An 11,271-nucleotide genomic window follows, 5' to 3' on the forward strand; every position below is an offset into this window, starting at 1 on the left:
TGTATCCCCATGTTAAGTCTAAGCCTGTTGCCACCTGAGCAAATTCCTAAGGAATATCTGAGCTTAAATCCACTTAAATAATTAACTCCTGCATTTTGAAAGCACGCCAGTCAGGTGGAATCTCCTTTCTCTCCTGGGGTGAAAACAAGAAACACCAACCAGCCTTACTCCTTTGTCACAGAGCTGTTTAAACATTCAAGTTAACACAGCTTTCGAGTTGCCTGCTTTTTTTTTTCTTTTTGGAAAAATCAAGTTGTTTTGTGGTATGTACACACAAATATTTCCTAGATGGAAAAAAAAAAAAAAAAAATGGACTTCCCTGCAATTAGACACTTCTAGTCTTATGACTTCCAGCCTCATGGCTAAAAAGCACGTGTAACAAAGTGTCAGCTTCCCTGCAAAATGGCACTGCTCCTGCCAAAAGTACAGGGAAATTCTACGGCCAAAGAAAGAATGAACTCTTAACGTATAAGCATGGCAGAAGACTATGTCTGAAATGTCAGCCATGTTTCATTTCCTTTCTGATGAAGCATGCATCAATCAATCAGTCAAAAACTACAGCTCTATTAAGAACTTTCAGCATTTTAATGTTCAGATTTCTCCTCTGGTGTATGTTCCACCTTTAGTAAGACTCGACACTGCAGTGTTGTAATAATGTTCAATGTAATAATGTGATAATGTTCATTTATGGCTTTTGGAGTATCCAGAAAGCAATGGCCTGTTTTCTTGATCTGCTTGTGAAACTAGCTTTAGGTTGGAGTTGCGGGCACAGTCGCAGCAGTCAGAATAACTGCTGAGGAGCAGAGAGGAGTACATGGATAGTACTTCCAATGACCAAGCAACTCTACTAAAAAATGCTAAGATATCAGTAAAACTGCTGAAGAATGGAGAAGCACCAAGCACCAGGCTACATATAGGTTAGTCTTGCAATGACAATAAGCCTACCACATTGGGCTGAGCACTATTCAAAACATTTAACATTTTTCTTAGGAACTTGATTAGATAACTGCAAGAGAAAAGTTTAGATCATCTTGATGTGGTAGCCATCTCACTTCAGGCATCAGAGAGAAAACAAGTGCCCGTAAGGTCTGAATCTCAAGTACAGATGTGGGTTTTTCTCCTTTATTTGCCTACATTTGAGGTTTGCACCACTTAGAGTGGATCCTGACAGCTGAAGTCTTAGAAGTTTCGGATTCACTGAGGTTGCAGGTGCAAACTCACAGTTCACAGAGTCTGCAGTCTTTACAAACTTGATACTGACGGTCTGTACAGACTAAGTTCCCTACAGACTTTCAGGCATGATGTCAGAGATGTGTTTGATGACCTTTGCTCCTTCCTTTTATGTTTGCATAGTCAAAGGAACAACTTCTGCTACCAGCTACGTACTGTGGAAGGCAACAAAGAGCAGACAGACTTCTGTGTATGGACAGAATACAAAGCAACAAAAACATTAGGTGCAATACAAACACACGGCCTTATTTATTAACTGTACCCCAAACTGCTGAACAGGGCAACCAAAACCCAGGCATGTGTTTGCCTGGTCTCAGGTTACAAAGGGATATACAAGGGGCACTTAGGAAATAGCACCCTAACTGGTAATGAGCAACTGGCACACTGAGTGACTACTTGCAGGAAGATTCACATCTACAGATTTTCAGGGAGGTTCTGAGGAAGTAAGGTGACAGTGGGAGGAAAGTGCATTAAAGCACAATTTATTTTCTTCTGTAATTTCTCCTTTGGAAAGAAGAATGACAAAGAATTAAATCTGCACTCCTAGAGCACAGCTTAGTTTCTGTTAGTATTATTCTACTGAAAACTGTAGGCTCACCATGGAACAATTTCCATGATGGATGAAGTGAAGCACACAGCTGGAAGTTCAAGTCCTATTCATGGTTCCAATGCACTTGATGAGCAAGCCATTCAGCACAGCACTTCTGCGTCCACAGTTGGAAATAAGGGAGCACTGACATATGCAAAGCATGGCAATCAGCCTGCATAACATTTCTAAAAGTCTGTAATGACTCCTGAAGTCTCTGTTAGCGCCCTGTCTCTTCTTTACAACTCTTCTGAAAGTCAGTCTATTGCTCAGCTAGTTTCACCGGGATTAAGCTTTCTTAAATGTTTGATACACTTGAATTACACTTAGCAGCACGTACACAGTGCATTTCCCACGAGTTAGCTACTGGGTGTCCCAGTGTACATCTTTCCTCCGTGGAGGTAGACTGAGAGGCAGCTAGACAAGACGGTAGAGGTTTCTGACAGCCTGCGTCCTGTGGGAATTAAATCTTTTGTAACAAACTAGAGGTAATACTGTCTCATTGAGAACAGACAAGTGAGAGCTCAATTCCATTCTGAAGGATCCTGCACACAAATTTATAATATTGATTTCATAACTTTGACAGGATGGCTAGCAGTGGACTCATTTCCTTTTTTCCCCAAATGCTAGCACTATTCCTGAAGCGAAAGGAGAGGTTAAAATACAGACATTTCTAGGATTTAAATGCAGTACCTGACACCGCGGATACTTTGCAGTTAGTTGACATTCCTTGTTCTTAGTTTTCTGGCCTTGAAAAGGTTACTTAGCAGACAGTACTTGAAAGTTGAAAAGGTACTTAACTGTCTGTTAAGTGCGACCACACTTGAAATGTAAATGTGAAAATCTGTCTTATCATCAGACACAAACACTTGGGTGGGCATCTTGTGTTCTTCATTACTCCCTTATATCCGGCAGATAAACTTACTACTGAAGACCTACCAACAGAAAGATTAAAAGCTCTATGCCTGATCAACAGTAGAAAAGGAATTATCATGAACCAAAGCTTTAAAAAGAAATTTTATTTAAAAACTGAATGTTGCAGTATTAATTCCTCTTAGTGGAAGAGAGCCAGAGAGACCGGTTACACAGCAATGCCAGCAACCACAACCTAACTCGGAATAATGTTACATTTAGACATGCCAAGAACGGTAGTGATTAAGCACAATGCTTGTATTTTTGTAATTGTTTTCCATAGGAATTTTGACTTTTCAAAATCTCATCACATGTAATTCCACCTCTGGTTATCAAGCGATTGTTACAGTGCAACAAGCTGGCACAAACCCCCAAAACCAGTTTGTCCAAGCCTTAAGACAGCGTTTGTCTCTAACAGGTTCTTCCTCAAATGCAACAACGTTGTCAGGCTGGTTCACTTAGCTTTAATCTCATCATTGCACTGAAAGCAGCAAACTGATTGCAAGCTGAAAGGGAAGAGAGGCATAAACATAAAGCCTAGTGCATGCAACACACAGAAGACTTGATTCTTTCCCGACTGCAACAAATTGACAAGATAAGGTCTGTCTAGTTTGTACAGGCAGCAGCATTAAAAATAATCAAGTTTTAAAAATGAACAAGTTTTGAGTTCAGAAAGTCAGTTTGATAGACGTACCCCATCTACTTAATGCAGCCTAAATTCTAAAATGCTGGTTTGCTGGTATGTCAAAACCAGCAACAGTCTAGTAAAATATTTTTCTAACAGCTAAAAACATACAAATGTATACATAAGTCAGAATAAAATGGGCTATGTTCTCCAGAGAAGCAAAAAAGCATTCCATTTTGAGCAAGGACTATGTTTAAGTGAAGATGAATCTGTTTAAGGGATTGCCCAAGAATTCCCCAAAGGGAAAAAATGCTGTAGTCTCCTGACCACTAGTTACAAAAGTCCTGAATTTAATTAATTACAGTTAAGTCACAGTCTCGTCTGTTCTGACACTCGCCCTCACGCCAGTGGTGACAACACAGCAGTTCCTGTTTCCTTTTCTCCTCTTTCAGCCCTGCACCTCAGAGCACTGTATTTTTCTTGTGGCAGCATAAATAGGAGACCATGCAGAATACAGCTAGCAAAAAGCTTAAAAGAACCCCTGTCTTCCAGTATACAAAACCCCAGAAAACATAATGTGTACATACAGCTTTAGCTGAGTTTTTCAATTGCCGAGGAGAAAGGAAGATTTTTTTTTAATAATGTAAGCTTGTAAGAATAACAGACAGAAACATGCATGTCTCTCAAAACTAAAGTTTAATTCTAGACATCACTTCAAGTTGGAGTCAGACCTTCTAGCGTGGTAATAAAATATTTAGTCTAAATGATACAGGTCTCCCAAGACCCAGAAGCATGATTAGAAGAAGAACACTGCTCCTACTGCTAATGACAGCTTTTGAAAGGGCGAAAGGCTGGATGAAGTTGTAAACAAAAAGACTCCCTAAGAGGAAAAATGAAGGGTAATTATTGGGTGAGAATAAGAAGACAAGGCCAGGCTGTGCATGAATCTTGTTCTATTCTTTCACAATACTCCACATGCTCCTGGAAGCCCAGAAGCAGAAGCACTTGCCCAAATGACCTGAGTCTGAACTAGTCTAGACAGACTGCCATCTCCTTGCGAGTCCCAGAGCAGGCATTTTGTGGAGAGTGGTGTCAGCATGCGGCTCCTTACCTGGTGGCGGTAGTTGTACCAGCCATTGGAACCTGCAACAATCACCACCCAGTGCTTGCCTCCATCTTCAGGTTCTTCCAGGGGGAACGTGCTGATTCCCAGAGTGCAGCCTAGCAGCACAACCGCTTCCAATATCATCTTTCTTCTTTATTTATTCTGCAGATGGGAAGGAGAAAAAATCCTTAATGAAGAAGTTTGAAAGAAGTAGATCAGAGGACATAAGCCAAAAAAAAGTAAGCTAAAACAAAGTAAATGCCAGCAGTATCACAACAAGAAGCCCTTCTTGCTTGTAGACTGTTTTTGTATTCTAAAGACTGTTCAACCCACTGTACAATTTCTAGTCATATCTTCCCTTAGCACCAAGCTGCTACTAGTTACAATACTTTTCAGTCAGCTTTCAAATGAAAGCAGTTCTGAAAACTGCTTTCTAACTGAAAGCAGTTCTGAGCAGGACAACCAAGTCTTTCAGCTCCCTCTGGTTGTTTTGTTTTGTAGTAACTGGCAGTGAATAAGTTTTCAAATACAGAACAAGTATCATTGTCAAATATTTCACACAAAACTTCCTCAGAGTAACACTGTTCTCTTGGTCTCTCCTCGGGTATCTCTCTGGTTCCACCTGCTGACAATGAGCCCATTATCATCAAGTTCAACCCCTGGTGATGCAGGCACAAAGATGTACAGATGTGGAGCATTGCCCAGGAGCTGCAAGGTCAGAGCCCCATAAGAGCCCTCTGTGCCCACAGAGCCAGTGAGGGGATCTGCATGCAATGCAGCTGGGGCTGCTGGGAAGCACAGGCCATGAGAACCTTGTGCTACTCGTGCAGCCTATGCTGGTAGAGAGCAAACCCGTACCACATGAAAGAGAGGTACTTTCATCTGTTTCACACAGTGTTTAAGTGTTTGCACAAGCTGCACAGAGACAGAATAAGGTCTGAGACCATGAACACGAATTCAGAAAAAAAGAGCCTGAGAAGAGCTGCATGCTCTTGGAGGGGGATTTTACACTGGTGCAGTAAAAAAAAAATATTTTGGAGGCTGATCTCCATTGATACATATCTGAGAGGTACAGTAAGCAGTCTACTTAGCATAGCTTTCTTTGGGATAAAATTGGAAACTCCCACAGCACACTGCATGATCAGAAGGTATAATGTCATAGCTGCCACTATGCCAAAGAGCTGACAAGCATCTATGTTGGTCTCAGTTCCACATGGCCAGAACTCCCGCACTCCCAACCTAGGCTGAAACAAACAGAACCGACTTGCGACTAGGTCATGTATGGTGAGTACTCATAGCACAACACTGTATGGGTATTTCTAAGACTAGATCTTCTCGGCTAGGTCATGCAGGCAGTTACAGGAAAGAAAAATTATAAATGTTTTTGAAAGAGGTTTTTGGGCTTTTTTTCTTTTTCCCTTTTTAATGGAGCTAGCACAAAGTGAAGGAAGTCATGTTAGCACACTGGTTTCTTCAAGAAGAGTTATTACCACACCAGTGAGCTCCAGAACAGAGGGAAAGACAGAACCAAACATAAAGTGCTGTGACACTGCTTCTTCAAAAACTCACCTTCAGCTAGGACACTTATCTTTCTGCAGTAAACCACTCCTGGCACTGCCTGTAAGCACAAGATTTTGGAGCAAGAACAATACAGGAAAACTAATAACAGACTACTGAGCTATTAGATACCTGAGCAGCTAGAATGCATTAAGGAATAAGCAATGGTTTTCTGCTGTTTGAGAGACGGCTGTGATCTCTCATGCTGAGCTGCAGTTTTAAGTTCTTGTTGTGGTGTTGCCAGTGACAGGCAGCCCTGCATTCCGTCTCTGCCTTGTCTATCTTGTCACTTCTTCAGATGATCAACACAAGCAGCATACTAACAACTGCCTTGAAGAGGCACTGTGTTCACAAGGCAATATCAACAAAAGCAGCCTACGCTTACTTGTAGCACAGCTGTGATTAAGTTGTGCAAAACTTTTGTCAAATACCAATATGTGCCATGGAATAACATACCTATTCCCTCCCATTATTCGGTTTCAGGGATACCTAACTGGTGAAACACTGGACAGCAGAAGAAAAATCAACACATTTTAGACCGTCTACTTTGAAATCTTAACTGAGTTTGACTTTAGAATCCATAGCCAAGTTTCATGCAAATCGTTCAAAGTTTAGTATCTGTTTCATGTGAAGAAACCTTTTCCATGTTAATTAAAGTACAACTCATTTCTCCAGCTAAAATCACTCATACGTACAGGAAAAAATACAAAGAGGAAATAAATGGTTTGAATTTTTACTGGAGATCATTTCACGTGATGCTTGTAAATTCTTAGAGATGTAAATCATTAACTCAAATTCATTATGTATCAATAGAAGCTACGCTGCTGCCAGCTGGTCCCTGGGCAACACAGCAGGATGGCTAATTCAGGGTACAGCACATCAAGTGCATGGAAAAGCCACTGCCACGGCACAGGAGCCATGGCCAGACCAGGAATGAATGAAGACCGAGTTAGCAAGCCCTTCAGACTGTCCCTCCATGTGGTACAGGTACATGGACCCTGCAATTTCCCATCTCTGCTGAGACAAAATCATAAATGATACAGAAGTGAAGGAAAAAAGAAGCCAGGAAGGGTTTGCACTATGTTATTAGAAAGCCACATGTTTCATTACAGGTTATTCAGAATTGACAAAATTCATCTTTTATATTCTCTAATGACATATAATCCCACTTATCTTTTTCCTCTACTATAATTAAATCAAATGAACATCAGAAAGGAAAACCAAAAAGCACAGACATGCCTTGTGCCCTAATAAGCCACAATTAATAAAAGCTCAGTTCCCCAAGGTTCTCTGAGCAGCTTTTAAAATTGGCTTAACCATTAAACACATGTGCAGCGGGAACAGGTCTTTCATTGCTTGTTTCCAAATACCAGAATAAAATAAGTACATATTTCTGCTTGTTTTAAAGAACGCCTTTGACTGCTCAGGCAGCAACTTGAAGGGTTGCATTCTGGGGTGTTGTAAGAGTGTTTGACCCAGAGTCTAGCAGAGAAAGCTCCCATCACATGTCATGCCTTCAGGCCACATTTAGGATCCATCTGACCAGCTTACCATAGATAGGTGAGTAAACAGCTTTTTCTGAGAGCAAGGAATAAAACACATCACGTGCCATCCCCAACACACAGAGAGCACGAGTCTTGCTCTACAGAACAAACACAACCAGTGCACGGAAGAACTGAAAACTCATAAAATCATTTTAGAGCTCTGGCTGACCCTCACACAACAGGGGATGATTTCATCAGCCCTTCCTGTTTTTTTCTAATAGAAGAGCTAACTTTGCTTTGGAGACCATGTCAGGAAAAAGGCACCTCACAGACACAGCACGCGACCCTGCACACACACAGAACCACAGCACGCAGTTTGCTCACCCCTGTAAGCAGCCAGGCAGGGGCCAGGCAGCTCTTGCCAGAGCAATCTGCCCAGCTCCTGTATTCTCTTCCCAAGCTCCTGTAGCCATTTTCCACTGCACACCTCCGACCTGCTGAGAGATGGGAGTTTACGCCATCTGCCAGAGCCACTCCTCTGGCCAGCAGCCTGCTCCTTCTGTGTCTGCCCCGCCTTTCCTTAGGAAAGCTCCACTAAACCAAAAATCTCAGATACCAGGTAACACTAAGGAAAGCAATCTGTGTTGGGGAAAGCATTTTCCACGGGAAATTACAGTGATGTCGACATTCAGTCACTTGAACTCCAAAAAACTCAAGCACAGCCACTCAGAGCTGTATGAACAGAAACCATCAAGGCATCCTCCCTTCATATGAATTAAGAGTAATTGCCGAGATAAAAAATATCAGCCTTGGCTTACCAGCTGATCGTGCCCATTCTTGGAAATCTTACTCTACCTCATTTTCTTCCCTCCAGGCCGCGCACTTACGACCTTTATTTTTCAGAAGTGCCTTCTAGTTTTCAGAATGGAGTCCCAATAGCTATCCCGGCACCATGCCTGCACACCGCCTGCCATGATACTCGGTGCTGATTCCCACAAAACACACGACACGACAACCCTCCTAATGGGCAGCGATCACAGCGCTGGGCAGCAGCATCCCTACTGCTGCCTGGTACAGCATCGCGACCGTGGCCGAGCCCTGCAGAACGGGTCTGCTTTTCTGTACACACCTCTATAGCAAAAAGCAGAAGTCCTTGCGACCGCAGCCTCGATAAACCACATTCTGAAGGAGACAGAGATGAGGGGCTCTGTTGCAATGCAGCTGTTTACAAGGGCCACGAGTAAATACTTAATGAAACAGCTTAATTTGATAAGGACTGATGCTTGCAGTAAAAGCTTAACGTAGCTCCAGGAGATGTGGAAGTCAATGTTAGTGTGAAAGCACAATTCATCATTATGTTCACTCAGAACGATTTTAAACACTTTTAAATGCACTATCGAGGTAATTTTAAATCCATCGCGGGTTCCTTGTTCTCAGGGCAGAGCCAGCACAAGGGAGCCCTGAGCCTCCTACAGCCTTTGTAGAGGCTTTCTTTGGGTACTTCGGAAATAACAGACACTAATACGGCCTCTGCCTTTCTCTTCCACCTCTGACTAAAGTAAAGTCTCGGCGCATCCCGACGGTACCTCAGGAGTCACATTGCAGGCAGAAAAAACAGCGCAGAGACGACGCCCGAATGCTCGCTAATTATCACCCTGCATGGCTCTGTGGAGGGGGGCGGGGAGGAATAACTCAGATGAGGATGAACATTTCTGCCCAGCAAACATGGAAACGCTTGGAGCGCGCATGGAAAGAAATTCAGGCGGCGCGACTATTTAGCTTAATTAACTCCTGCGCTCCGGGCCCGCCACCGCCGGCCCCGCGTCGCGCTCCCCTCCCGGCCACCCCCGCCCGCACCGCGACGGCGCGCCCCGGGCCCACCTTACCGCGCTGCTCCGAAGCCGTCGCGAGCGCTGTGATTGCGCCGGGCGCCGTGCGGGCCGATACGACCGCGGGCCGCTGCGAGCACAGACCGGGCCTGTCCAATCGCCGCGCGGAGGAGCGGCCGAACCGGCGGCCGGCTGCACTACGTGTCCCGGCATGCACCGCGCCCCGCCACGCTCTAAAGGCCGCGAGGCATTGCGCGCAAAGCACGGTGGGAGTTGTAGTCCGCCGTTTGCTTTGGGGCGGGACGGGGACTGGAGGTTTAGGGCGGGCAGGAGGAGCGCGTTAAAAGGTCACCCGTGAAACTGAGCAAGAAACTGATGTCTCAGCATCAATCTCGAGTATTTTGTGCAAGTTGGCCTGCACAGCACAGGCTTCTTGCAGCAGTCTGTGCCTGACCTCACGCAAAGCCACTGCTTTGCCTCACGAGTGGCTCACGTGCGGTTCAGAAATTGGCATGTACCGTCGCTGAGAGGTGGGAGGTATTTTGTTGTTGTTTTGGTGGTTTGTTTTAACCGTGATTATTGGTTTTTGGTTTTTGCTGCGAAAATAAAAAGGCTGAGAAGCACTGCTGTAAAGTTTCCACCATCTTTAATGAAAGAAATCCTTCTTGAAAGGAAAAAGAAACCTGCTTTTTGTCCAGTTAACCACACCAACAGGAACACACCTGCTTCTGTCTTACCTGTCAAGTATCATTTAAAAAACTGAAACAAGTTCACAATTTGTTTTCAACCAACCATGGTTCTGAATGTCTGCCAAAACTCATGGTTTTGCTCTGAGTTTGCCACTTGCGTTATCTGCCCATTTCAGCTCTGCTTATGATAATCATTGTGAAAGATCAGTGCTGGTTAATCATCAGTACATGTCTAAAAGTGTGTCCCAGAGATGTGGCTGCCTGACAAGTCACACTGCTGTGGTTTGGGATGGCTCAGAGGTGGCCTCTGAACTGACAAAAGCCATCCTGCTGTGTATCCAACAACCCTAAACCTCTCTTTCCCCCCTGTCTAATTTGAGTTTAGTAACCACATGGTTGTTCTTGTGCTTGGAGTGTCATTCTCTGGTCCTAAAAGCTGTCTGCATCAGTTAAAAGCATTGCTGGCCCATCATAGAATCATAGAATCACCAAGGTTGGAAAAGACCCACAAGATCACCCAGTCCAACCATCCATCCATCACCAACAGTTCTCACTAAACCATGTCCCTCAACACATCCAAGTGCAAAGGTGTTTGTTTTGAAGTTTATCACAGCTGGGCTATGAGAGGTGAGCATACCTTGGACCAGCCATCATTTTTGAAAAGTCAAGTGATATTGTTGCCAAATCACTGTCTCTGGATTCTACACTCATTAAGCATCAACAGGATACTTTTTGTTTTGAAAAATAATAGGTAGGATCACTGCAGGAATCCTGCATCTTGGCTAAACTTAGCAGATGTATTAAAGACATTAGAGTGATATTTAGATTTTTTACTTCCAAGTGTGTTTGTTTCTCTGGTGGTGTTAAACAGCAAGTTAACAAGCTGCCTTGCATTGATTAGGAAAGATATGGATGGTGTTGCTGGGCATGTGATCTGAAGCAAGCTGAGAGATTAAGGTGCAATTGGGGTAAAAAAGAAGTGCCCAGGTCTCCTGCAAGAGGAATCCAGCACTATTCCTACTGCCACTGCTGCCATAGATAGAAGCGAAGTGAAGAGAAGAGAAAAAGAAGAATAAAAGAAGGAAGGGAGGAAGGGAGGGAGGGAAAAAGGAGGGAAGGAAGGAAATGAAGAAAGGAAGGAAAGAAAAAAGGAAGAGAAAGAAAGAAGTAGAGATCGTTGGTCACACAAGCATTTTATTGCTGTATGAACAAACATACATGCAAAATTTTGGAAAGAGAAAAGCATTTACATCA

At 43.6% G+C, this 11,271-nt stretch overlaps 1 protein-coding gene across 2 annotated transcripts in view; it reads right to left on the reverse strand.

Moving 5' to 3' along the window:
• Positions 1 to 9,539, reverse strand: part of LGMN (legumain) — a 25,213-nt gene extending 15,674 nt beyond the window's left edge. Inside the window, exons 1-2 of one of the 2 annotated variants that reach the window (XM_048947872.1) lie at positions 9,381 to 9,539; positions 4,465 to 4,620 (exon numbers count right to left, since the gene is read on the reverse strand). In XM_048947872.1, the coding sequence (XP_048803829.1) occupies positions 4,465 to 4,602 (138 nt within the window). In that variant the 5' untranslated portion in view covers positions 4,603 to 4,620; positions 9,381 to 9,539. The remainder of the gene's footprint in view (positions 1 to 4,464; positions 4,621 to 9,380) is intronic. The other variant, XM_048947871.1, reaches the window with a different exon arrangement.
• Positions 9,540 to 11,271: the final 1,732 nt, after the last annotated feature.

Source organism: Lagopus muta, chromosome 6 (genome assembly GCF_023343835.1).
Source record: "Lagopus muta isolate bLagMut1 chromosome 6, bLagMut1 primary, whole genome shotgun sequence".
NCBI classification, from domain to species: Eukaryota; Metazoa; Chordata; class Aves; order Galliformes; family Phasianidae; genus Lagopus; species Lagopus muta.